Source organism: Cottoperca gobio, chromosome 14 (genome assembly GCF_900634415.1).
Source record: "Cottoperca gobio chromosome 14, fCotGob3.1, whole genome shotgun sequence".
Taxonomy (NCBI): Eukaryota; Metazoa; Chordata; class Actinopteri; order Perciformes; family Bovichtidae; genus Cottoperca; species Cottoperca gobio.
Window position 1 is genome coordinate 23,059,155 of NC_041368.1, and position 26,852 is coordinate 23,086,006.

Here is a 26,852-nt window from a genome sequence, read left to right on the forward strand (position 1 = left end):
TTTACTCAACAAGACGTGGGAGGTATAAAAGAAGCCTCCGCAGAGAGCCTTGGTGCTGCTTAATGGGGGCCCGGGGCCTGCCCTCAGTCCTGGAGCCTTTCACACATCTTGCTCTCTGCCTCTCCAATTACTTTCACTGTCCTCCTGCAACAAAGACCCAACTGACTGCCCTTTCCTTCCCAGACCCTATCAGTGTGGATCCACCTGAGATTTCCCCTTGCTATCTCTCCAGCATCTATGGAAATAAGGTGTCTCGTATAACCTTGTAAATGAGGCTGGACCTAATTAAAAAAGGGGGTACACAGAGTATCCAAAGTGACGGATGTAAATTCTGTAACTCTACCTACCACCAAGCTTGAAAAGCAAGGTTTCAGACTGTGTGTGTGTTTCTGGGTTTTGTCCATAAATGCCCAAGGGTGATACTACTACTCAGGTGAGTGTGTGTGCTCAGGTGCCCTAATGCTGCCCTGACTGCACTGACTGAGCTCTTGCAAAGACTTTACCCCAATTGAGGCCCAATGCAAAGGCAGAGTCTGTATGTTATAGCTGCTCAGGACTTGTCAAACAAATAATTCAATAACACTATTCATTTTCATATAAATGATCCCCAAATCATTTTAAATGTTGCTTCATATTCTGATTGAAACATTAATAAGACCTTGGTATTCAAGCGTTATTGTTCCACAAAGATAAAGGCTGCAGTGTTTCCTCAAAATTGTCCACCAAATACACATTTTATCATCATTTGGCACTTTGCAGGTGTTAATGACAGATCCTGCCCAAAAGGCTTGACATTCATCCCGTATGAGAGCCTCTCTTTGTACAAAACATTCCTTTCCCCCTGCATTTAAAACATGTCTGCAGGCGGTATTTCTTTGTTTTTCCCACTTCCATCATTTCCACATCTCTGACCTCCCCTTCTTACATATTGCTCTGTTTCCACTCTCTCTCTTCCTCAGATTCCTATGCTGTCCCTCCCCTCAACTTCCCTCTCCTCCCCACCTACCCCCTTCCCCAAACACTGATCTCAGATTAAGTTGAACAGTATCCCAGGTAAAGTTTGCACCTGCTTCCTTAGGCAAAGCTCCTTCCGCTGCTTCATCGGGTGCTTTTTAAACTCCACTTTTCTCCTGTAAGGACATCGCCATTTAAACACCCAATCACACACCTTTTGGATTGTTGTTGCTTCTCTGCTGGTGATCCTGTGGAGCTGGAATTGGACAAGAAGTGCTCTTCTCTCTGGACATCCAGCTCCTCCACATACATCTCTTTCCATCACCATCTCCTCCACTGCCTCATTTTACTCTCTCCATCACCACCACCACTCTGTGGATGGTCCTCTGCTGGATGGGACGCTTCTATAAGGAGGTTGCCAGGTTAGACTATTGAGGTGCTAGATGTCCATCTTCTGAAGGCAGGTGAGTGCATCATTTCCTCCTCTACTCATCAATATTTACTTTATTTAAGAATCTGAACCTTTCTCATTAGGGTTGTCGTTTTTTGATGCTGCAAACATGGACTTTTGCCTATATGTCTGGTATTTGTGGTAATTTATAATCTGTTTAGGAAACACTTTCAGCTATGTAGGCTGCTTTTGATGATGTCACTATTTCTTAATGGTGCTGATATCCAACACAAGTGTTCTCCACCTTTTTTTGCTTCATTTTAAGGGGTTTCTGACCCTAAAGTCCTCATCTCACCTGAAGTGTGCAACTATGTGATTACTCCTGCTCACTTTATTTAATTTGAATTTTAGAGGTTAATGTCTCTGGGATTCCACAAAAAAAGAAAATTCATCCAAATAATCCTAATTTTGTGTAAAATAAATTATTTTAAAGTAAATTTCACCTTCAATCATCTTGTGAGCCAACAGACTTATTTTAGGACCAGTTGGGAACCACTGGTGTTCTCTTGCAGTCACGTATCCACTAATGGAATGATAAAATAGACAATTTAAATGCACTTTTAACATATAACCCAGCATGATTTGGAATTCACAATTCTGACTAATCTAATTTGCAAGGCTAAACTGCAAACAAAAGATAAAGTAAATTAAATAAATGTTCTTCAGCGTGTGAATTAACATTTGATAAAGCAAGTGGATTACCTGATACAGTAAGAGTTGTGTCTCTTTGAGGCTGACCCCAGAGATAAACATGTTGAAGTGGTTTGTTCATCTTTTAAGTCCTTTGGGCTTTATCTTAATTGCCTCGCTAAAAGGCACCGAGTTAATGCCAGTCAGATAAGATGGTGAGCTACAGGAGTCAAAAGAGCAATTGTGGTAATCTTTCTGTTGACAATGTATGATGAGAGGCTGATGACATGAGAGCTGACCTCTCTCAGCAGGGCTCACTAAGCTTGGCACACCTGAACACAATTTACCTTCAAGCTGAATACAATTCACACATTAGAGACGAATTGAGAGAAGTATCCAATTGACCTCACATCACTCACGTATCAACACAATTGTATTTGTATACCAAAGTCCAGTTTTCCAATTATAAAATATAAAAGATTGGTCGGTATATAAAATGAAGATGACGGGTCCAGACATCACCAGCTCAGCCAGGCTTTGGTGATTACACTTCAACATAACTTCACACAGAATAATCTCAATTTAAATGTTTCTGAGCTTTCAATGGCATCCACTGTAACTTGAAGACAATAGATAAGACCTATTGCTTTTATTCATTTCCATTTTATCATATCATATACGTGTTTGGCTTTTTTATGTACATATGAAAAGTCAAAACTACACAGAGACATGCTATTGTTCCACTTAACTGCCCAATAAAAACATGAACCTTACCTTTACCTTCAGTGAAACCTGTTTGACCCGCAACAAATGTTCAATTGTTACCTTGAAACAAAAGTTTATTGACCCAATTGACTTCTTTATATCAGTGATACCAGTAAATTACCGGTATTACTATGCTGACTGGCTTGTAGCTAGCAGGTCAGCTAGCTGGTCCTCATCACATCTCCAAATTGTCACCACGTATTTTATAGTAGCCAATATTTCTCGCCTAAAGATCTGGTGACAAATCAGCAGTTGTAGTAGCAAAGCTATAACAGTTGACTTCATGTTGTCCGCCATTACCGCTGCTTGATACGAAATGTCCAAAATAACACAATAATGGACGGGAATGCACATTGAGAAAGTTTCACAATATTGAAGTTTTAATTCATGGATAAAATTGGCAGTGATTTGTACATCCATTAATGTTTAAATTCACTGATACACGCAATATCTTTTAAAGTTTTATTCTATTTCATTAAACAATTAAGTTTAACAATTATTTGGTGATTGGGAAATCTGCCAACTTGGCTGCACCCTCTACTTTGCCAATGGGAAACTTGCCAAGCACTGAACAGCCCCTAAGGGCCACTGCAAGGACCTCAGCAATTCAAACCCTATTCATTTAAAGCCATTAGTGCCACAGTGTTTTCGCTCCTCTCCCTTTAGCCAACAAGGCATGGATGTGTCCCAAACAGAAGTGGTAATGAGGTCCTAAGCAGCCTCGCCGCTTCAGACACAGAGACACTAGAGCACAGCGGGCCAGTTTGGTCAGCTTCAGGGAACCGAGGCACAGAGAGGCCCGTAGTCCACCGGCTCACATGGGACTGTAAGGCAAATGTGATCCTGACACATTGTTCTGGCATGCATAAAAGGGGCTTTTCAAGGCTCCTCAGGGGAGACCTGGGAGCCTGATCTTAAAGAAGTAACGTGACGTTGGTTTGATGGTCACCACTTTTTTAACGACCTTGTCTATGGGAAGTTGTCCTATGACTCATGTCTGCCTGCATTTCCATTAGCTTGAAGGAAAATGCAAGACAGATAATGTAACGGTTGTTCAGACGGGAGTAGGGGTAACATAATGAGCAAATTAAACACACTGTTGACATGATATCTAATTCTGTTTCTCTATTTTTTAAGAATGGTCAGGCCAGGCTGTCCAGTCATTCTGCTCCACCTCTTCAGCATCTTTTTACAGATAGGAGGTATGACTCACACATCAATGCCTTCATCTTTTAGGGTTGAGAAAAGTCCATTTAATGAACTCTTATGCACTATTCTCGTACTATTCTTTTAGCTCGTACTCAGGATATCCTGTATCCATATGGACCCAGCAATAGGGATCTAGAAACCCCAAAGATGGATGATGGGAGTTCAGCTGAAATTACTTTGTCCATTCAATTCATTTTCTTCAATGTACCATATCGTACCATCTATGTAAGCCTTGATCAAAACTCTTTTTATTGCACAGAATGTAATCCATCAATTTTAAATGTATAAAGTATATTTTATAGTTCATGATGCTGTAATAAAACCTAGTCTGTTCTGTCCACAGATCAACAACAACGGTGTGATCTCCTTCAACGTGCAGGTTAGCCAGTTTACACCAGAGGCTTTCCCCCTGAGTGACAGCAGATCCTTCATTGCTCCACTTTGGGCAGATGTGCACAACGGCATCCGCGGAGATGTGTTCTACCGAGAGTCCATCGAACCGGAAATACTGGAAAGGGCAACAAAAGACGTCCGGAAGTATTTCAAAACCACGCCCACCTTCACAGCCACCTGGGTCTTTATTACAACATGGCACCAAGTCACCTTCTATGGAGGAAGCCAGACGACCCCGGTAAAGTTCAAATCCTGCTTAAAATATCTTTGTAGCACATTTCCACAAAGTTACAGAGTTTAGCCTAGCTTAGCAACTGTTAGCCTACGTCAAAAAATAAAAATATGCCCCCCAACGTTTTCAAAGTTGCTTTTTATGTCTTTTTATGGAAACTTATAAAACACAAAACATGCCAGTAACTTAGCATCTACAATGTTTTATTAATTTGTTTATACAACAAACAAACAGTGGAAACAGTTGTTACATATGTTTGCTATATATGATTAAATCAAGTTTATCATTCTCAGGAATAACATGCTACGTTGCTAATGCTCTTCTCTGGTGTTCACTTTAGCTGGATGCTAGCAGTTCCCCACTTTTGCTAAACTAGGCTAAAAACATCCCAACGGCCCAGTAAGCATTTAGTCAGTGATTTGCTTATCCAAAGACATTTACTCTATACGTAGAGTTAGAACTGGGTAAATGTATTTAGACATTTCAATTACTATATGTTATGTTAGGCACTTGAAATGCTGTGGTAGCAGCATTTATATCTTATTTAGACATACAAGTAAAAGCTTTCACAATCACATGTAGCCTTGTTTTGACCTATGTGTACACCTAGGCATGTTTTGATCTGCAAATCACCAAAAACATGCGAGAAACAAAATAATTAAACTGACATCACTTTGCTATTGATACCAATATGATTTCCATCAAATGTCGGTGATCCTATTTTTACTTCTGTTTCAATTTGCCACATGGTGAATATGTTTCATTAGTGACCAGATCTACAGTCAGACCTTTGCCTTAAATTCTGCTCATACATTTTATTTGTGTTCAATTTAAGTTTCTCAAGAACTGGGTTCTTAAATGCAATTGAGTCAATCTGCTCTTTTGTCTGAAAGTGAGACACAAGTTTTTGTATTTTATGTCTGTTTTTCTCTTGGTAAATCTATTTTCATCCTCTTGTTTGATTAAAAGGTGAACACATTCCAAGCTGTTCTAGTCTCAGACAGCGTGGCGTTCTTCACTATGTTCAACTACGGAGAAATTACATGGAGCACAGGAACAGCCAGTGGTGGAGATCCTTTAACAGGACTGGGTGGGACGACAGCTCAGGTATTCTCACAATGTCCCCAAGATCATTTCATACGTATTCAATCCTTTTTTATTATAGAAATGATATGATAAAAATTTCACCTCACGTCCCTCACACCTTTCCCCTTTTTAGTCAGGTTTTAATGGTGGAGACATTGGTCACTTCTTCAACCTGCCAGGATCTCGGTCAAACGATGTAGTGAACATTGAACAGACAACCAATGTGAATACCCCTGGGCGCTGGTTCTTCCGCGTAGACACTGAACTCGTAGATCCTGCTAATGGCTGTAGCTACAATGGCAAGTTCAAACGTCTAACACTGATAATTCTGTCCACACATGCTTCTCTTATGATGAACTGTACTTATATGCAATATCTCTTCTGTCTTACCTGCATCCTCTCCAGGGCGTTTTTACAGACGAGGGGAAATCTTCTGGCTGTCTGACCAGTGTTCCCAGCGATGCCGCTGCCTTGACATTGACAACGAGGTGCAGTGCCAAGAGGCTCCGTGCGGGCAGCTGGAGACCTGCGAGCAGCAGGAAGGGGCATTTTACTGTCAGCCGACCCGCACCAGCACTTGTGTGGTATTTGGCGACCCTCATTACCACACCTTCGATGGCTTCCTCTATCACTTCCAGGGAACCTGTTCCTACCTGCTGGCTCGGCCCTGCTGGGAGGTGGCGGGGCTGCCTTTCTTCAGCGTGGAGGCCAAAAATGAGAACCGTGGGGTCGCCTCTGTTTCTTGGCTTAGAGATGTGACGGTGGAGGTGTACGGTCACAGAGTCACGTTACCCAAAGGCAGTTTTGGGGCAGTCCAGGTAAGACTTTGTGGACCCCTTTATATCAGTATCACTTCTTCTTGGTGAGTGGTTTGGGATGCATCTATCTGGGTTTATCATAATATCTAAGTACATGCAATACAAGTGTTTTCATGATAAAGCAAGAGGAAGGAAGGGATGGTATTCTAAATTACAATATCTACAATCTACAATCATCATTTGATCCTTTTCTGATTTGTCCTCCATGCTTCTCTCTAGGTGGACGGCTTGCTGAAGACTTTACCGGTCCAACTCCAGCTTGGTGCCATCAGGATATACCAGTCTGGTGTTGCCATTGCTTTAGAAACAGACTTTGGACTCTTGGTAACCTATGACGGCCAACACTATGCTTCCATCTCCCTACCCAGCTCCTACTTCAACAACACTTGTGGCCTTTGTGGTAACTATAACGATGACCCTGCTGACGATCCTGTGCTTCCTGATGGCTCTCTAGCAGAAAGCGTAGTGGAGTTAGGGGGCAGCTGGCGAGCAGAGGACACAGACTGGAGATGTACAGATGGCTGCGCCCAGAACTGCAGTGTGTGTGACCCTGCCACAGAAGCCTTCTACTTTCGCTCAGACTACTGTGGGCTCATCAACAAAACCGATGGACCTTTTAGGGATTGCAGAGCTGTAGTTGATCCTACAGCCTTTGTGTATAGCTGTGTATATGACATGTGCAGTAACAGGGATAATATCACTACACTCTGCCAGGCCATCCAGGCCTATGCTCTGGCCTGTCAGGCCCTTGGTGTCACAATACGGTCATGGAGATCTCGTACTTTCTGCGGTGAGATTCAGCTTGATTCAGTTTAGCCAGATATTTTTGTCTTACATTAATTTACTTGTGTCTTCTGACATAATTTCTTTTCTCTTACTGGCTCTTAGCTTTGTCATGTCCGGAGTTCAGCAATTACCAAGTGTGCACAAGTGCCTGCCCAGCCTCCTGCTCGGACCTCACCTCTTCACTGTATTGTCTTCACCCTTGCACTGAGGGCTGCCAGTGTGACCCAGGCTACGTTCTCAGCGGGAGCCACTGCGTACAGCATGATGACTGTGGATGTGAACATAACGACCTCTATTACCCTCTTAATAAAACTTTCTGGGCAGGCCCCAGCGGTGAAGAAGGTGAATGTACCCTCCGCTGCACCTGTGAGCCTGGTGGGAAAGTCTCCTGCTTCAACGAGTCCTGCAAGGAGGGTGAAGTTTGTGTGGCGGAAGTGGGCTTGCTGGGTTGTTACCCTCGGAGGGAGGGAATGTGCTCAATCACCCAAAACTCAGTGACAACCTCGTTTGATGGCACCTTCCTGCTGTTCCCAGATGACAGCTCCTACTACCTGCTGAAGCTGTGTAGTGCAGTGCCAGCTAACGGCTCAATGGTGGAGGTGAAGATGGGCAGGCGGCTGGTGAACAAAGGCCCCACTTGGAAAAGACCTGTAGTAGTTACAGTGGCTAACCTGGAAGCTCAGATGGGAGGGACAGATTTTGATACAGTAAAGGTTAGTATTTTGTCTGTAGAGCAAAACCCTTATTGTCTATCTATTTTCAGCTGTTGCACACCTATGGCCAGTGTTTGGGAAGAGCTTCACAGGTCATTCATTCGGAAGAAAACAAAAACATTTGAGCAAACTGAGCACTGGTCTAAAAAAATGGGCCTGTTGTCTTACTCGTATTTACTTTCGGCTTGCATAACTCACAACGTAGGATTTGTCGGTGGAGATAGCCAGTGTCATGTATTTGCTTCAGTATGGCAATGGTGATTCTTTCTCAGGCTGAGATTTGGGAGGTTTATCTATGATGCTGTTGGTCTGTGAGTACTAAGCATGCCCACCTTATTGCACAAGCAGGCAGTGTGCCGTCGTAGCCTAACACTTGTCAAAAGAGGGATCAATTGCTTTATTTTACTTAATGTTTTTGTAGTTTCAGAAGTTGACTGCACAAAAAATGACAACAAAATAATTTATCTCCTTGAATTAATGCGCAAATATGAATGTAGTTGAACTACCAGCAAGCTACTGCAAAATGTAGTTAAACTACTAGTTTAATTACATGTAGTTCACTACCTTTTTGCGTTACAGGTGAATGGTGAACCAGTGGTGCTCCCGTATGTCCATCCGATGGAGACGATGATGATCTACAGAGCACCGGGCAATGCTACAGTGGTGGAGTCCCGTGGTCTGCTTCGTGTCCAGTACAATCGCCAGGGATTCCTCAACATCTCTCTCTCCACCCTCTTCTACAATGTTACTTGTGGTCTATGTGGCGTTTTTAATAGCAACTCCACTGATGACCTTCGCCTTCCAAATGGACGCCTGGCGGAGTCTACCGAACAGTTCACAGATGGCTGGCGGTCCATTGCTGATGATCTCACCTGTAATGGTGACTGCGATGACCTGTATCGAATGTGCACAGACTTGCGTCTCTACCAGAATCCTTGGATGTGTGGCAACATCAATGACCCGGGGAATAGTTCATTTCTGGCTTGTCACGCAGTGGTTAACCCCTCACCATTCTTCAGGAACTGCTTGTACAACATGTGTGTAAAGCAAGGGAATCGTTCAGCCCTGTGTTCTTCACTGCAGGCTTATGCCACCGCCTGTCAGGATGCTCAAGTGGGCCTCGCGTCCTGGAGGAGTGCCACCAACTGCCGTGAGTCGATTTAGCTTTACTTTGAAGGAACAGGCTGATATTTTGGTTTTCTGGCATCAAACCCAGAGTGAGAATAAAGGATCAACTGTTCTATGTTGTAACTTGTTAGCGTGAAAGTTTGTCTTCAACACATCAACATCTGAAATGTTTCATATTTATTGATATACAAATATACCAGTATTTTCATATTTAATTTCCTCTACAGCTACCGAATCTGTCATTCCCCCGTTGGAAGCCAAAAATATATATATTTCACCCTGTAAAAACATCAAATTGAACTTCACATGTAATTTTGCTTTCGTATTAACTCTCACCCTCAGTCTTAATTGCCTTGTAGGCATCAGAGCACTCTTGTTTCTTTATTGTTACCAAATGATATTCATAGACCTGTTTCACAGCAGTCATTTCGACTTGTCAAAGCAGGAAATGCAGAGGTGGAACTAATGACAATGACGATGGCTCTGTTCCAGCAGTTATTGAAATGCAATGTAGCTATTAATGAAGTTATTAGTCACACCTGTGTTTGACAAGTGAAAGGAAAAAGGTCTACAAGTGTTCCTCTTTGTTCCACTCTACCTCTGCTCTGTAGTGCTGCACTGATATTAACCTCTTCTTTGGCCAGCGCACTCTTGAAATAGAGATTTTAATCTCAATGAGACTTTTACCTGGTTAAATAAAGGATATAAATAAAGGTATTCTCTCCCCTGTCACTCATGCCTTGTAGGGGTTAAAGGTGGCGCTTAAAGCCTGCTTCTTTACCGACCGCGACTGAAGTCAATTTAAATTCACAACAGTTAGTGCCCACAACCCAGTTTCTAAGTGTCCATTGCAACTTTTCAAGCAACTATCATATATGTTTGCCAAATTATGGCGTAATACACTGCTTCTGTTTGTCTTTAGCGACCAACATAAGAAAACTTTGTCTGACAAAGGTACACAGCTAACCGTGCTAGTGCTATTTAGTCATATTTTGACAAAAAATAAGACAGTATAAAAAACATGGGTTTGGTCGTTGTCTTTGCTTTATCTTACCCTTGTTCTTCTGTCTCAGCTCTTCCCTGTCCACAGAACAGTCATTTTGATGAGTGCACCGGCGCCTGCCCTTTGACCTGTGTCAATCTAGATGAACCTGAAGAGCCATGTCAACTGCCATGCCAGGAGGGGTGTCAGTGTGAGGAAGGCTTTGCTCTTCGTGATGGCCTGTGTGTGGCACGCAGTGATTGTGGCTGCATGAGCCACGGGCGCCAGTTGGCCACTAATCAGACTTTCTGGACAGACTGGGAGTGCCAGGAGCGCTGCTACTGCAATGGCTCCGACAACAGCGTATACTGTCAGCTCGCACCCTGTCACCTTGAGGAGTACTGCCAGGAGGATGACGGCCTGTATTTATGCCAGCCGCGCACTGAGGCGCTGTGTGTGGCAGCTGGTTATGGACATTTTCTGCCATTTGGTGGCGTCCCGTTTGAGCTGCAGAGCTCTTGTACTCTTAGGATGGCCACCACCGCCTGCGGGAGAGAGAACGGGGAGCACGCAACCAATAGTGGGAATTTTCCCCAATTTAAATTGGCAGCTCGTAATGAGGAAAGGGACACAGGCCAGGCCATTTGGGTGAGGGGCTTTGTACTAGAGGTCTACGAGTATGAGATTGAAGTGTCTCGAAGCTACAAAAACACTGTCACGGTGAGTGCATGAAGAGGAAATGAAACAAAAGCCATTATAATATATTGTGTTTATATTAGGGAATGCTTGTAATACCTGGCTCATAATAAGAATATTTATCTATATATATTTATACAACACCTCTTTTATACATGACCCCTGAAGGTCGGAGTTGTTGTATTTGTGAGGATATATTATTTCTAATCAAGCCGATTGAATAACCTTCAGAGGGTGAATTCCTCTTTGATTGGCTTAAGGTGGATCTAATTTCAATAGGCATCTTTTATCAGGCTGGATTTGGCTCAGACAAAACCCCGACCCTGAGCGACATTTGGACCGGGTTCACAAACCAACTGAAAGATCTGAGGAGGAACAGAAATGACACACATATTCCAGTGCTCACACACACACACACACACACACACACACACACGCACACGCACACCACACCACACACACGCACACACACACACATTTTTGCTCTCCCTCTTTCTCTCTTATACAATTAGATTATATGAGAAACGCACAGAAACTCTTTCAGTGAGTCTTATTGTTATCCATTCATCACCTGGATTTCCCCACATACTTTGAAAACATGCAAGTCAGTTGGATTAGAAACTAAGACTTCTGTAGAAATGTGTACGTGTCAGCTGATGTGAACTGGAATAAGTTAGAATTCACTTTGTTCAAAGTAGAACCACTTTAATTGAATCTCTCGTCACTCAGGTGAATAAGGAGCGTTTGTACCTTCCTCTGAAGCTGGGGTCGGGGAAGGTCAACATCTTCTCCTGGGGCATGCAGCTCATCCTGGAGACAGATTTTGGCCTGAAGGTGGCCTTTGACTGGAACACTCTGCTCCTGTTCACTTTGCCCCACGATCTCTACAACTCCTCCTGCGGCCTCTGCCAGGGCATGCCCTTATCCCCACCCACCCTTACCACCACGGACTGGGGCATGGCCTGGGCAGAGAGGGACACCTTCTGCCAGGTGGGCTGCGGAGACTCGTGCCCACGCTGTGGCCTGGGGGAGACGAGCGTGCTAAACGACGTCCCTCTCATGGTGGCCGATGCCAACATGAACATGGACACAGACAACGGGGCAAATGAAGTGGACACAGGCATACGTTTCCACATCGGAAATGGACTGTATGTGTTTGTGGAGCCTGAGGCAGTGAGGCTGTGTGGGCTAATTGTGGATCGAGGAGGTGTGTTTGCACGCTGCCACAGCAAGGTGGTGCCAGCGTTCTTTTATCAAAGCTGCCTGCAGGACACCTGCTTGGACCAGGGAGCTCAGGATACAATATGTAACTGGCTGCAGATGTATGCCAGCACCTGCCAGACTCAAGCGGTGCCTGTTAGCGGCTGGAGGAGCGACACGCCGTGTGGTGAGTGCAAATCTGGGCTCGCCTTAATTTCACCATGTACTTCGATTATGTGTGCAGCGGTGCAAATGTCTCCCCTTGTTCTTACCTCTGCTGGTACCTACTTTGTCCAGGTTTTGAGATATCTGTCTGAAAAATAAGTCACAGCAACATGTTTTTCCAAAAATAATGTTACTGTGAATAATCCACAGAGCACAGTGTCCGCTATTTAGCTTTTAAATGATGACTTTATCACTACTGGGCACATAAAAGTATCAGCATGCCTTACGAGAAGTAAGTGAGAGGACATGTTACTTTTCCATTTGGGTGACCTGGGTGAAACAGATATATAATCATAATTATGATGTAAACACAGTCACTGAGCCTGGCTACTGTTAGTCAGGTACAAACTGTTATTATTATTATTTGGGTGTATGGCTTAAAGAAGTTAAATGTGTTCATTAGTGAGCTTTAGAGGTGTTGGTAGAAGTATTCTTGAGCTTTGGGCCGAGCACGGCTCTTTCCAGTCTTCATTCACAAGGTATTGATCTTCTCATCTCAAAAAGAAAGCATGTATGTCAAAATGTTGAGCTGCCATAGAGCCACATAGAATCTAAAAGTGGACTCTCCCGTCAACACATATTTACCTCCTGACTCCTGACAACTATTTATACTGGAAAATGTCCGATGTGCACATTGTAGTCGGTGCATTAATTCACTAATATCTTTGCCAACCTGCCTGCTCCCAGTCCAGAGCTGTCTACCTAACAGCCATTACTCCAGTTGTGTGTCGGTCTGCCCGCCCCAGTGTGCCCCAGCCCGTGGCCAGAGGGACTGCAGCCAGGACTGTGTGGAGGGCTGCCAGTGTGACCAGGGCTACGTGCTCAACGGCAAGAGCTGCATCCTGCCTCAAAACTGCGGCTGCTACACTGATGGCAAGTACTATGAGGTCAGTCTCACATCCAGCACTACATGGAACAAACTCAATGCTCAGCTTTATAGTCCGAAACACTTTAGGTTAGGGTTTTGGCTGATCGTCTTTCAGTTTGGGACACATTTTGTATGAAATTGTCACGACTGGAAGTATTTTTAAGTCCGCTTTAACAAACCTCTCTGGCTTTAGAGCCATTTAATACCAGTGAAGTATAGAAATGGTATGGAAGAACAAAATATAAGTTTTGTGATCAACCTATGAAGGTATTCCTTCGCAAAACAAATGAGTATTTTGCAAAGTTGCAACAGAATTTAGAATTGTTTGAATAGAGCTGAAACGATTATTTTCGTTATAGATTGGTCTGTTTTTTTATTGATTTATAAATTCATTATTGATATTGATACAATATACAAAAATACCTATCACAATTTCTTAAAGGCCAAGGTTACGTCATATAATTGTTTTTAATGCACGGTACTCCAAAAACCAAAATAATATTCAGTTTACTATCAGACAAAGAAAAGTGCTTTAAATGGAAAAACTGTAACTTGTGAATGTTTGATACAGAATTTGAGCTTTAAAAAGTCCATTAGCAAAATGTTCAGTCAACTAATCAGTTAATAGTCTAATTGTTTCAACTCTGGTTTTCTTCATTTCAGCCCAAACAGCTATTTTGGAACAGTGACTGTACCAAACGCTGCCAGTGCATTGGACGAAACCTGATCCAGTGCGACCCGAGGCGCTGTAAGGCAGAGGAAGAGTGCACCCTGCGGTATGGAGTGAGGGGCTGCTTTGCGCAGCGCTCCCAGCACTGCGTGGCCTCTGGCGGCGGGGTTTTCAGGACCTTCGACGGGGCGTCGCTGCGGCTCCCGGCCTCCTGCTCCTTCGTCTTGTCTACAAACTGTCACAAGCTGCCCGACCTCTCCTTTCAGCTTATCGCTAACTTTGATAAATGGAGCACGCCCAACCTCACCACCATCTCTCATGTCTACCTTTATATCAACGAGGAGAATATACTCATCTCCGGCAGCACTGTCAAGGTGAGAGAAGTGTTGGACCGTATCTATGAGTTCTACTTGGCACTTTGGTTACATTACATTGACTCTAACATGGATCAGTTCTACAATGGATGTTATTTTAAACCCCTGACTTTACAAACGACAAACTGTAACCCACATTAACAACACCTTTCTACCAGTGGTAATGGTGGCAGCCTTGGTATTGAACTCCCGACCTTCTAGCGTTTTGTTTGGAAGGCGTACCATCACCACCCGCATCTGGTCATACTAGACCAAGAAATGCTTTAACTGCAAAACCCCAACGTGTATAAACTGCAGAATTGAGCAAGGATGCGTTTTATCGCTCATGGATTCAACATTTCCTTTGTAAGGGGAAATGTGTGTTGGTTCTTCTTTCAAATGCTGCATAGACTTGCTTTAATATAACCATTATCTCTATTAGGAGATTAATTGTTTATATTATCAACTTACTTTTCTTATGGCTTTGTGCCGTATGCAACCAAAGATGTCTGGACCAAACCTCTCCTCAAGAAACTAACAAACAGATCACATTTAAATCTCCCTTTACTTGCCAGAGGACTGGCTGTGCAATTTACCAATGTTACCACTAATAGTCTGGTAGATCTTCTCCAGTTCAGGTTTTATAACCACGTTGATTCACTAAAAGTTCAATCACTTGCTGATTGTTTTCATGAGTCTTAATCCTGCTGGATCTGAGTGACACATCCACTGCAACATTTTACTGAACCGCGTTAAGAACTATGTTTGTATCGGTGGCAATATTCACCAATCTTTGTCTCCTTTCCTTTTTGTTCAGTGATGCATTTTGTGAAAATGAAATCCATTTATGCAGATGACACCCAAATCTACATTCATGCTCCAGGTGTTCGAGTCTACAAGTTTAAACTGAAACACCACTCCAGGAGAAAAATCTGCATTCATCGTAAAGACATGCGATAGTCACTGAAAATGAATGAAATTAAAGTGACAGTGTGTCTCATCTCAAATATGTAAAGGTTTCCATCTCCTGTGTCTTCACAGGTCAACGGTACACCAGTATCAGTACCGTTTCTAACGGGGCTGATGACGCGTCTGTCCACGTCGGAAGGTTTCATCGTCATCGACACGCCTCAGGACATCCAGATTCGATACAACAGCTTCAACACTCTGAGCATCACAATGGGCCAGCGGCTTCAGAACAAGGTGTGTGGCCTCTGTGGGAATTTCAACGGAGACCCCAGTGACGACTACATCACCTCCAGGGGCAAGCCGGCTGTCAGCGCCCTGGAGCTGGCCCAGAGCTGGAAGACCAACGGTATGCAGAACAGGTGGGTGAGACATGGAGGGCTCAGTGCACTAGGTTAAGTGATTCAGTATGTTTGAGTTCCATTTTGAGCTTATTTTGATGATATTTTATATTTTAGCCGTGATAATCATGACATAAAATGTTCATATCATCCCAGGCCTACGTTTTACACCATTTACTCTAATTTATATAATAGCACAATTCTTCTGAAAGCTTTCAAAGATCATCCCCGAAATGTAACATTTAAGCTCCTCTAATCAGCTTTTTCTAGTAACAATGACGACATTAGGGATAGTGACAAATATACAGAGATTAATTATCAAACTGTGACGTTCCTTTAGCTTCTTTTAGCTCGTTGTTTTGGATTTACAGCCTCCAAACTCCAATGTCATCAGCCCCATAGTTGCTAAAGATCCCAATTTAACCTGCGGAAATGGTGGAGACCAAAAAAGAGCTAAAAGAAGAGTGAAATCTAACAGTTTGACAGAAACATGACTCTAAATGACGTTAATCTTTTTATATGAGTCTGTCTTGATGACCTGTTGCTGGCACTTTAGTGTTTCTCATTGTTTCTGCCATTGGGTGTCTTTGAATCCATGTAGTCCATGCTCACTGTACAAGAAAAAGGTGGCACAATTAAAATAATAATAAAACAATAACTGTGATGTTTATCTTTCTCCTCCAGTTGTGATGAAACCCAGTTTGTGGCTCTGGCTCAGTCCTGCGACAACACGGCGGTGCTGGCGCTGCAAAGTGAAGATGCCTGCCAGAAGCTCACCCAGCTGAAGGGTTTCTTCCAGCCGTGCCACGGCCTGCTGGATCCTCGGCCCTACTACCAGTCCTGCTACCTGGACGGCTGCTACAATCACCACAAGGCTCAGGTGTGCGGCTCGCTGGCAGCCTACGCAGAGGCCTGCCGCTCTATGGGCACCCTCACCACCAAGTGGATCACCCAAGAGAACTGCTGTAAGGACACCGTGAGGCACAAGCCTCTCACACACACACACACACACACACACACACACACACACATACACACACACACGCACACACACACACACACATATGGCACTGCATGTCTCTCCTTCTGCTGCTTGTAAAGGTTATTGAAGGTCAGATGAGTGTATCATTAGATAATGCCTCATTTGCATATTCAAACATAACATTTTAGAAAACTTGCAATGCAAAAAATTATTGTCTTACTGTAAATATGTAACTGTGAAAGTTTCACTGTGATATATATTAGTTACAAATGACTTGTCCTTCCTGTCCCCCAGTGCTTGTTTTCCCCTCAGTCATACGTGCATGTTCACTTAAGCTAACCGCGTGTGTGACAGCTAACATTGTGCGTGCACCTGTCTTTAGCAGAATGGATCTACGACCCCTGTGCAGGAGAGATCTGCACAAACCTCACCTGCGAGCTGGAGAACGGAGGTGACCTGTGCGGCTGTCCAGAGTTACCCACCAGCACTGGAGGTGAGCTGGACATTATACTATTATACAAACTACAACTATACTACACATTCTGAAATATGGTACCGCTCAGGTGATGCACTGAAGGTGCAATACAAAAAGTACGTACATATATATATATATATATATATATATATATATATATATATATATATATATGTACGTATAGATATAGATTATGGTTGTATGTTTAAGAAACTTAACTAAATAATCTCTACAGAAAACTTTATAGATCTTATGATCGGCTGACACATAAACACTAATACTAATATATGTGATGAGATAAAATTGGCTTTATTGTTAAAATCCTACTGCTGTGTTTAAATGTGCAAAATGTGTGTGTGTGCGCGCGTGTGTGTGTGTGTGTGTGTCTCTCGTAGGTGATGATGACATCATCCAGGCGGACGTGACCTGTAAGCATGCTCAGATGGAGGTCTCCATCTCCAAGTGTAAGCTCTTCCAGCTGGGCTTTGAGCGAGAGGACGTGAGGATCAACGACGAGCACTGCGGCGGCATTGAGGGAGAAGACTTCATCTCCTTCCGCATCAACAACACGAAGGGCCACTGCGGCTCCATCGTGCAGGTCGGCGTACATTCCTTTTGTGCGCGTACTTGCTTTTTCGTTTTGTTTTCTAAAACCTGATTCTATCGTTTTTTTTACTGCAGGCAAAGATACAGTATGTCCTAAACTAACAGTTGAAGTATGAAAGTTTGATAATAATTATTTGTGTGTTTGTTGGATAAATAAATGTATTAAATAGTAATGATCTTCTGGATAATGATCTTCTCATCTCACTCTCTAAAGTAAAGCATATTTTCATAAATGTTTAGTCCTTTAAGACAGAAACAAATAGTTTTTCCCAAAATGTCCGACTGTTCCTGTTCCTGCGCCCACCAGCAGTGAAATGTGTCCTCATGTATCAACCGTCTTCCAGCATCTTCCTGTTCTGTTTCCTGACGCTCTAAATATCTCTGTGACAGTCGAATGGCACACACATCATGTACAAGAACACCGTGTGGATCGAGAGCGTCAACAACACGGGGAACGTCATCACCAGAGACCGGACCATCAACGTGGAGTTTTCCTGCGCCTACGAACTGGACCTGAGGATCTCGCTGGAGACCGTCCTCAAGCCGATGCTCAGGTCAGATGGAAGACAGTATCTGTAGAACGATTAATAAAACTAAACGCTGTTAGAGATAACAGCTACATTTCTCCTCCACCCCCCAGTGTGATAAACCTCACCTTACCGACCCAGGAGGGAAACTTCATCACCAAGATGGCTCTGTATAAGAACTCGTCGTACAGAAACCCGTACAGGGAGGGGGAGGTGGTGCTCAGCACGCGGGACAGCCTCTTCGTGGGCGTCTTTGTGGAAGGGGCGGATGAAAATCAGCTCATCCTCATCGTGAACATGTGCTGGGCCACGCCGTCCCGCTACAGCAGCGACCGACTACGCTATATCATCATAGAGAGAGGGTAGGCTTTCACAGACACACACACACACACACACACACACACACACACACACACGCACACACACGCACACACACACACACACACACACACACACACACTGTAGGGCTCAACATCACACACATTTTCCTCCTGCTGCAACTAACGATTATTCTCATTATTGATTAATCTGGTAATGATTCTCATTAATTATTTAGCCTATACAATATTTAAAAGAAATGCCTTTCAAAATGTCACAGATCTCAAGATTCTTTCTTCAAATTGCTTTTTTAGTTAAAAAATACAAACATAATAAATAAAGCAGCGAATCCTGACACTAGAACAAGGGAATGTTTGTAATGTTCGCTTGATAAATGACTTAAACTATTAATCTATTATCATATTTGTTGTCATTTCAGCAGTGTATGTTTCATAATACTAAGACTTGAGTACTAACCAGGCACATAAAATCATTTTTTATATTTGATATTTATTCTATTCTCATCTCTAATTACCTTTAAGCACCTGATCAGTGCATGTGTCCATCTACATGGTTCTTCTCCCAGGAACATTCATATATATATATTTACTGTTTGTTAAAAACATGTGGACAACAAAAAACTATTTCAAATTGTGTAAAACTGTCGTGTGTCGTACGACCTTTGTGCCGAATAATGGCGTTTCTACATATTGTGAAAATAACTATATATGGTATGCACAGGTAAGACATGTAGCTGTAGATGGAGAGAGTGAAAAACAGCCAAGTGTTCAAGGGGTTAAAGGAAAACACACATGTTGTGTGTTGTATATGTCTAATTAGGTGCAAAGCAAAATTGTAGCAAATGTTTTAATGAATCCAAACCTTAAAGTATTCCTTTAATCTCTCTCCAGGTGTCCAAACATTAAGGACAACACCATCGGCATGGCAGAGAACGGCGTGTCTCTCACCTGCCGCTTCCACGTCACCGTCTTCAAGTTCATCGGGGATTACGATGAAGTCCACCTGCACTGCGACGTCACTCTGTGTGACTCGGAAACAAACGCCTGCAAAGTGGTGAGAAAATGTTCAAAGGTTAAAAGTGGTGATGAGAGAATGGATGTATTAATGCATGTGTGCCGTGCGTCCAGAACTGTCCACACAAGAGAAGAATGTACTCGGAGGACAGTGACCATCAGGAGCACATACTGACGGTGGGACCCATAAGAAGGAGAGGTGAGTTTTACGGTTTCAGTCCAGATTTAAAGGCTGTGTCACACACATCTCCGTATGACAGAAACATGTGCCGGCGCATACGGAACTTTGTCAGAGTCCAAATACGTCCAACTTTTCATCGGATCAGAAAAGTGAATATATACAGATACGCATGTCTAACCTATTGATAGCGCATCACTTACTAATACAGAATGTATCAGACGAATACCCAACAAATGCATAACGTATACAACAATATCGGCAACACGCTGGTGTACGTTGATATAAGGTAAGGTATAAGTAGTGTTCGTTAAGAGCAGGTGGTGTTACGCTGGTGTACGTTGATATAAGGTAAGGTATAAGTAGTGTTCGTTAAGAGCAGGTGGTGTTACGCAGGTGTACGTTGATATAAGGTAAGGTATAAGTAGTGTTCGTTAAGAGCAGGTGGTGTTACGCTGGTGTACGTTGATATAAGGTAAGGTATAAGTAGTGTTCGTTAAGAGCAGGTGGTGTTACGCTGGTGTACGTTGATATAAGGTAAGGTATAAGTAGTGTTCTTTAAGAGCAGGCGGTGTTACGCTGGGGTGCGTTGTTGAACACTGATGTTTTGAGCATGTTCAAAATTACCCGACGTGTGCTTCATACGATATGCAGACGTTACGGAATACATACGTGAATACTTACCTACGTGAATATAGTACGTGAATACTTACCTACGTAAATATAGTATGCGAATACTTACCTACGTAAATATAGTACGTGAATACCTACGTGAATACATACGTGAATACTTACCTACGTGAATATAGTATGTGAATACTTACCTACGTAAATATAGTACGTGAATACTTAACTACGTGAATATAGTATGTGAATACTTACCTACGTAAATATAGTACGTGAATACTTAACTACGTGAATATAGTATGTGAATACTTACCTACGTAAATATAGTACGTGAATACTTAACTACGTGAATATAGTATGTGAATACTTACCTACGTAAATATAGTACGTGAATACTTAACTACGTGAATATAGTATGTGAATACTTACCTACGTGAATACAGTACGTGAATACTTACCTACGTAAATATAGTACGTGAATACTTACCTACGTGAATATAGTACGTGAATACTTACCTACGTAAATACAGTACGTGAATACTTACCTACGTAAATATAGTACGTGAATACTTACGTGAATACCTACGTGAATACCTACGTGACTACATTAGAGGTACGTTAGATATAGGCTACGTCGGCTGACGGTCAACCCTACATCCAATGTATTGATAACGAGTGGATACCCTATTCCTACCCGATGTTAAGATGATGCCTGACGACGGAGTAACTTATTAAACGTGTTTCTACAGTACAGCTAGCGTTCAGCATGTTAGCCGTTCTCCAGCATCAGCATGACGTGAACCAAATGGCACTTTTCCAGCTCTGTTGGCCAGACGCTCTGATATGTTTTAAATAAGTAAGTGCTATCAATGTTTGACATACGTATAATAATTTGTTATGTGTTCGTTGTGTATGCGTCAGCTACAACACCGCTGTGGAAAAGTTGGACACATTTTGAGCTACTTTTCATATACGCCGGCATGTTTCTGTCATACGGAGCTGAGTGACAGGGCCTTTACTAGTTTTTATGCTTCTCTTGGGTTTTACCTTTTGAATCGGTGAAAATCTGCAGAGGATTTAAAGCAAAGCATCTCAAAACTAAGTTTATTTCCTTCAAGAAACATTTTAAAAACAGGAATGATGCTGTTCATGTTCCCTGTATTAACTCTACAGACATTATTGTATCCAAAAGCTAATTCCTGCACTTTCTGCAGCTCTAAATTAAAAAGCTTTCCAAAGGATTTGTCCATGACTCGCCCTGTGACGTCTCCCTTTAGAGTCAGACTGGTGTGAGGAGAGAAACGGAGGCTGTGAGCAGATCTGCACCAGTAAGATGAGCGGACCGGTCTGCAGCTGTGTGACTGGGATGCTGCAACGAGATGGGAAAAGCTGCCGGAGTAAGTACTGGACACACGTCCTACTTCAAAGTTGTTTAATGTCATGTTGCGTCACAGCACACGTGAGTTAAAATGTTCATGCCGGACTTGAATGCGAGATGAGTTCAGCTGACGTTTGTTGATTAATAAGTAACACAAGCTGGACATTTGATGCAAAGAAGGACATAATGAACCTGCTACCTGCGTCACTACACACTACCTGGATAGCTAACTTAGCCATGAGCGTAACACTACTCTTTATGACGTTCACCTGTGCTGCAACGTTAGGGAGAGTTCATTTACATTTACTCTTTATTAACTAGGATTTACTCTTTACGTGTTCCAAGTTTAAGCTTCAAGTTCATCGGCGCTGGTCACCGTCTTTGCATTTGTATGTAAATACGATCATTTTTGCATCCTTTGAACAATGGCGTAAGAACACACAATCATATTGGTTTAAATAATTAAACCTATTATAATAATTAATTAAAAAAGTAAATACTGAAAATACATTAAAAAAGTGGAAAATACATACAGAATACATACATAAAAAATATTCTTAAATCATTTCAAGCCTTTTTGAATAAATATTAGAAAACAATCTATTTAAAAATAAAGCCTATAGTGATAATAACTAACAATAATAAAAAACAATAATAATAATTAATAATTAATCATAACAATAACAAACCATAATAGTAGCAATAATAATATTAATTAAATAATAATAACAATAATAATACATAATAATAATAACAATAACAATAACAAACCATAATAATAGCAATAATAATAATAATTAAATAATAATAATAATAATAATGATAATAATAATAATAAATAATAACAACAACAACAAGTCATAATAATATCAATAATAACAACAATGAAATAATAATAATAATAATAATAATAATTCATCATAATAATTCATCATAATAATTAATAATGATAATAATAATAAATAATAATAATAATAATAAATAATAATAATAATATTTTTTAAAGGTTTTTGTCTTTCTATCCAATTTTGATTCATCCACTTTTTATTACATACAGTCATTCTGCACTTTTCTGTGCACAGAAAAAGTGCCACTAAGCATCCTGTATAATTAATGTTTTCTTCTTTCCCCAGCTGTGAGCTCGAGCTGTAACCTCACACCTGCAGTATCTCTGCTGAGCATCAGCGCTGTGATCTCCGTGTTCCCGGCTCGTATTCACACTCTCCTCTCATAACACCCGGCAGCAACACAAAGAATAAAGCACAGAAAAGACTTGAAGATGCACAAAGTTCATCAGCGTTGATTAGCCAGTAGACGGGCTGTAGACAGAGTACACTGCACACTCACACACGTTCAGCTTTACAGACGGACACGTTTCACTTCTTCTTCACGTTGTTTTATTCTCCACCTACATTATCCACATATATCAGGACACCTCATTGTGTATTATCATCTACTTAAAACCACTATGAAACAGGTAGATTATTGTTTATGTCATTATAACATCTTTCAAATGATTCTGATTGTTTGTAGAAGAATCGATGCATTAGTGTCTGTTTTATATGCTACCACCAGATAGCGCCAAAGTTAGATGTGTGATCCCACACAAATTGGGTTTAAGGTTTATTTAATATCAAAAACATGTAAGAAGGATGAACTGTGAGCTGATCCCCAACCTCCACGCTGCGATGAATACATCCTGATTTACATGGTAAATGAATGTAATAGTTACAACTAGTGGATACTTGATGATACTAGCTGGATAACCTGCAATTATTTTGGTCATTGAACAATCAATTAATGTAAATGTGTGTGATTGTTTAACGTAATTGGGCTTTAGGGAAATTGTGAATAAAAAAATGTCGATTTTTCACAATTCTTTATACATTTTACAGACAAAACTATTAATAGATTTCTTGAGAGAATAATATTAATAATAATAATAATAATAATAATAATCAGCAGATTAATCGATAATGAAAATAATAATTGCACACAGCCCTAAAAGGTGCAGACCTGCACATATCCTCAATTAATTATCAATAAAAATATCGTTAAGAAACAAGTGAGGTCTCATAGAATCAGAAATCCTTTAATCGTGTCAACGTGGAAGTTTCCAGCGTTACAACAGCAAAGCGACAGAGCAGATGACAGACAAACAATTAAATAAGTAGCTAACATATTAAATAAGAGAGGCAAACACACGTATAATAAAACAAGTAGCAGCATAATAAAAGTTAGTGAACAACAAGTAATGACAATAATAAATAGGTTAAAGCTCTTTTTGTCTGCTCCAGCACCGACTGTGTATCCGTAAAGATTTCCCTGATCCAGCTCCAAGCTCTGATTAAAAGTGTGTGAATATAAATTCTCCTGACAGTCTGTTGGACAGTAGATGTCGGAGCAGAGCTGATCTATTAACTTCCTGTTTGACCTCCAGACCAAGTGTAACTCCTTGGAGTGTAACACATGACATTAGAAGACATAGAAAAGCTTAAATGTGTCTGATTTGAAGGAGGTGACGGAGAATTTTACTGTTGTTTTGAGTCAGAAACTGGGAAAAAGCTGTAAAATTCTGCAAAACAATAATAGCTGTTTGACATAACTTCATTCCCTGATGTCTATCGGATCATGGTTATGTTATTTGATCCAATAGAAAATGAACAATTGAGCCAAGATAGCCTAATATTACATTACTTCAGACGCCTTTAAATACATTAAAAAAGGTCTGTCCTAATGCATTTATTACTATTATTAAAATGCATAAAAACAGACCTTTTTTAATGCCTTTAAAGAAGTCTGAAGTTATGTCAAACGGCAATATTGTGCTTTCTACATGAGCATAATATGATGACATAATCATGATCCAATAGGCAGTCAGGGAATTGGGCGAGAAAAACGTCTTCTCTAAACTCCACAAGCGTCCCGTAAAGAGGCCACGACTTGTCAAAGTGGAGTTTATGAATGAAGTATTTTTGTGTACGGAGAGCGCCTTTTTTAGCAGTTTTAACTCTAAATGTTCTGTGTCGGAGATTAGCGCCCAGGTTGTAAGATATGCAATCAGTTGTGCCATTAAAACATTTCATTTTTATCGTTTCTGTCTTCATCGGTGATAGTGCTGTAACATCTGAGTGTCGCCTCGGACATGTCGAGACATATTGTGATCCTGCCAGTGAAGTTCTCCCTGCTCAATGTTTTCTATTTGGCACCTTACGCGTTGTTGATGTTGATGTATGTCACCACACGTCTGATGAAACCCTTCAGTGTTATTTACTGAAGCCAGTTTAGTTTAGTTCCACAGTAAGTTGTTCTAGTTTCACTTCTATGTACAAATGTACAGTCCTTTTTAATAATCAATATCTTTTTTTTTATGTTTAAAAACATGACCATACGATGTTTTATCCTGTGAGAGCAGCACCACCCGACTTTTAATAAATGAAGAAGTTCTCAAAGTCAGTGTGAGTCGAGTTTATTTCATGCAACCGCAGCCAGATCTTTTACTGAAAGTGTAAAAGTACAAACGTATTAACATCAAAATATACTTATAGTACCAAAAGTACAATTGTTCAGTATGCAGAATGACACATTTCAGAATAATTTGCATTATAATCTGATTTTAATTAATGATTTTGCAGCTGGTAAAGTTTTTAATTACTTTATATACTGCTGGGGAGTTAAATATATAATTATAATATGTCATAATTCATAATCTGAATCTGCAAATTAACTGAAGCTTTAAAAAAGTAATGTAGTGGAGTAAAAAAGTACAATATTTGTACGTTTTTATAAGTATAAAGTAACATAAGATGAGTAAATATACTTAGTTACAGAGTTGTAACAGTAGTGACATCAACCAAGACAGTTTCTTTATTTCACTTGGAAAACTTTATTGACATGTCCTGTTGCAGTCGCTGACAGGAAGTAAACTTTCATCAATACTCTCCAAACTACTTCCAAAGAAATAATCTGCTGTATTACTCCCACACCCTGTTGTGTGTTCAGTTACTTCAAAGTTGTAAAATCTATTCACGGAGTCATCCATCAGCCACCAGAGGCTGAATGTGAAGTAGGCTGGGCTGCTCTGTTCAAACGAGAATGAAAGAAAAATACATAATTACTTATAGTTGCTATGCAATTTATTACCTTGTGTTGTTGTGTAGGTGTCAGACACTGTGTGTGTGTGTGTGTGTGTGTGTGTGTGTGTGTGTGTGTGTGTGTGTGTGTGTGTGTGTGTGTGTGTGTGTGTGTGTGTGTGTGTGCTCAGCTATGCAGAGAGATAAACACACAGGACAGGAAGGACATTTAATAAACAAGAGTTAGTTACAAGGAAACTGAATTCACAATCTAATCTTCTTATTACTCTTTAAAAGGACGAATATCCCAACATGGGAAATGACAATAGGTGTATTTTCTATTTATTTGTTTTACACATTTTACCTGGAATTCATATCATATGTCCCAGATATTCAAGATGGGGATAGTTTGGATGTTTTGAAGTAGGATTGTATGATGTATTTATCTGTGTATTACCTACAGTAGATGCTCTCTTCAAAGCCACCAGACTCCATTTAAGAAAACAGTATTTTTACCACGCAGAACACGGGAGTTGCTGGTCCACCGCTGCCTCGTCGGTTCATTTTTCTTGTGTCATTGTGTGACTTTGGTTTGTTCAGATTCACCAAAAGTCTCACAATAACACAAACAAACCAGCTGATGGAGGCAGCAGTAGACCAGCAACTCCCATGTTCTAAGAGGTAAAATTCGTATTTTTGTCAATTCTCTGGTAGCTTTAGCAAGAGCATAGAAGATGGCTCCAGTTGCCCTTTGGAAACACAGACAGTACAGCTGTTTCACAACAAGGTAAAGAGGTGGAAATATTCTTAATATAGTTTACAATTAAACAGATCCTACTGCCACTATTAAGGTTTTGCTCGACGTTAAAGTTATTACCAGCAGCGAAAAAGTATTTGAATTAGTCAAAACAGTCCTTTTATGATCAACAGTAAGCTCATTTTAATTCCATGTCATGCTGTTGGGTAGTTTAATCTATAACAATTACTCTGTAATGCATCATATTTTACAAACTGAGCTCATATTTTATTAAAACCTTAATCTTCAAAGTAACTTATAAATATAGCTGCCATTTAAAAGTACATAAATTGCCTCTGAGATGGGAGAGGTAGAAGTATTACGTAGTATAAAATACAAGTAAAGTAAAGTACCAGAGATAATTGTTTATTCAAATATAAAATAAATCAGAC

The 26,852-nt window shown here is 41.0% G+C and overlaps 1 protein-coding gene across 1 annotated transcript; it reads left to right on the forward strand.

Annotated features, from left to right (window-relative positions):
* Positions 1-1,389: 1,389 nt before the first annotated feature.
* On the forward strand, positions 1,390-25,043 carry tecta (tectorin alpha). Its single transcript, XM_029448631.1, has 24 exons — positions 1,390-1,418; positions 3,938-4,002; positions 4,095-4,234; positions 4,353-4,640; positions 5,604-5,741; positions 5,854-6,019; positions 6,126-6,538; positions 6,758-7,328; positions 7,427-8,037; positions 8,617-9,187; positions 10,239-10,867; positions 11,573-12,230; positions 12,956-13,155; positions 13,800-14,180; positions 15,201-15,487; positions 16,151-16,431; positions 16,831-16,941; positions 17,319-17,521; positions 17,920-18,083; positions 18,170-18,418; positions 19,286-19,448; positions 19,523-19,607; positions 21,491-21,610; positions 22,725-25,043. The coding sequence occupies exons 2-24, from the start codon at positions 3,939-3,941 to the stop codon at positions 22,823-22,825; spliced, it is 6,594 nt and encodes a 2,197-aa protein (XP_029304491.1). The 5' UTR covers positions 1,390-1,418; position 3,938; the 3' UTR covers positions 22,826-25,043.
* Positions 25,044-26,852: the final 1,809 nt, after the last annotated feature.

What these genes read in the sequence shown, in the direction of transcription:
- tecta (XM_029448631.1), top strand. Translation starts at nt 3,939, where the DNA reads ATGGTCAGGCCAGGCTGTCCAGTCATTCTGCTCCACCTCTTCAGCATC. An exon ending in GAGGAGTGCCACCAACTGCC is followed by an intron (nt 9,188 to 10,238) that starts GTGAGTCGATTT and finishes CTTCTGTCTCAG; the next exon opens with CTCTTCCCTGTCCACAGAAC. An exon ending in ACCAACGGTATGCAGAACAG is followed by an intron (nt 15,488 to 16,150) that starts GTGGGTGAGACA and finishes TTTCTCCTCCAG; the next exon opens with TTGTGATGAAACCCAGTTTG.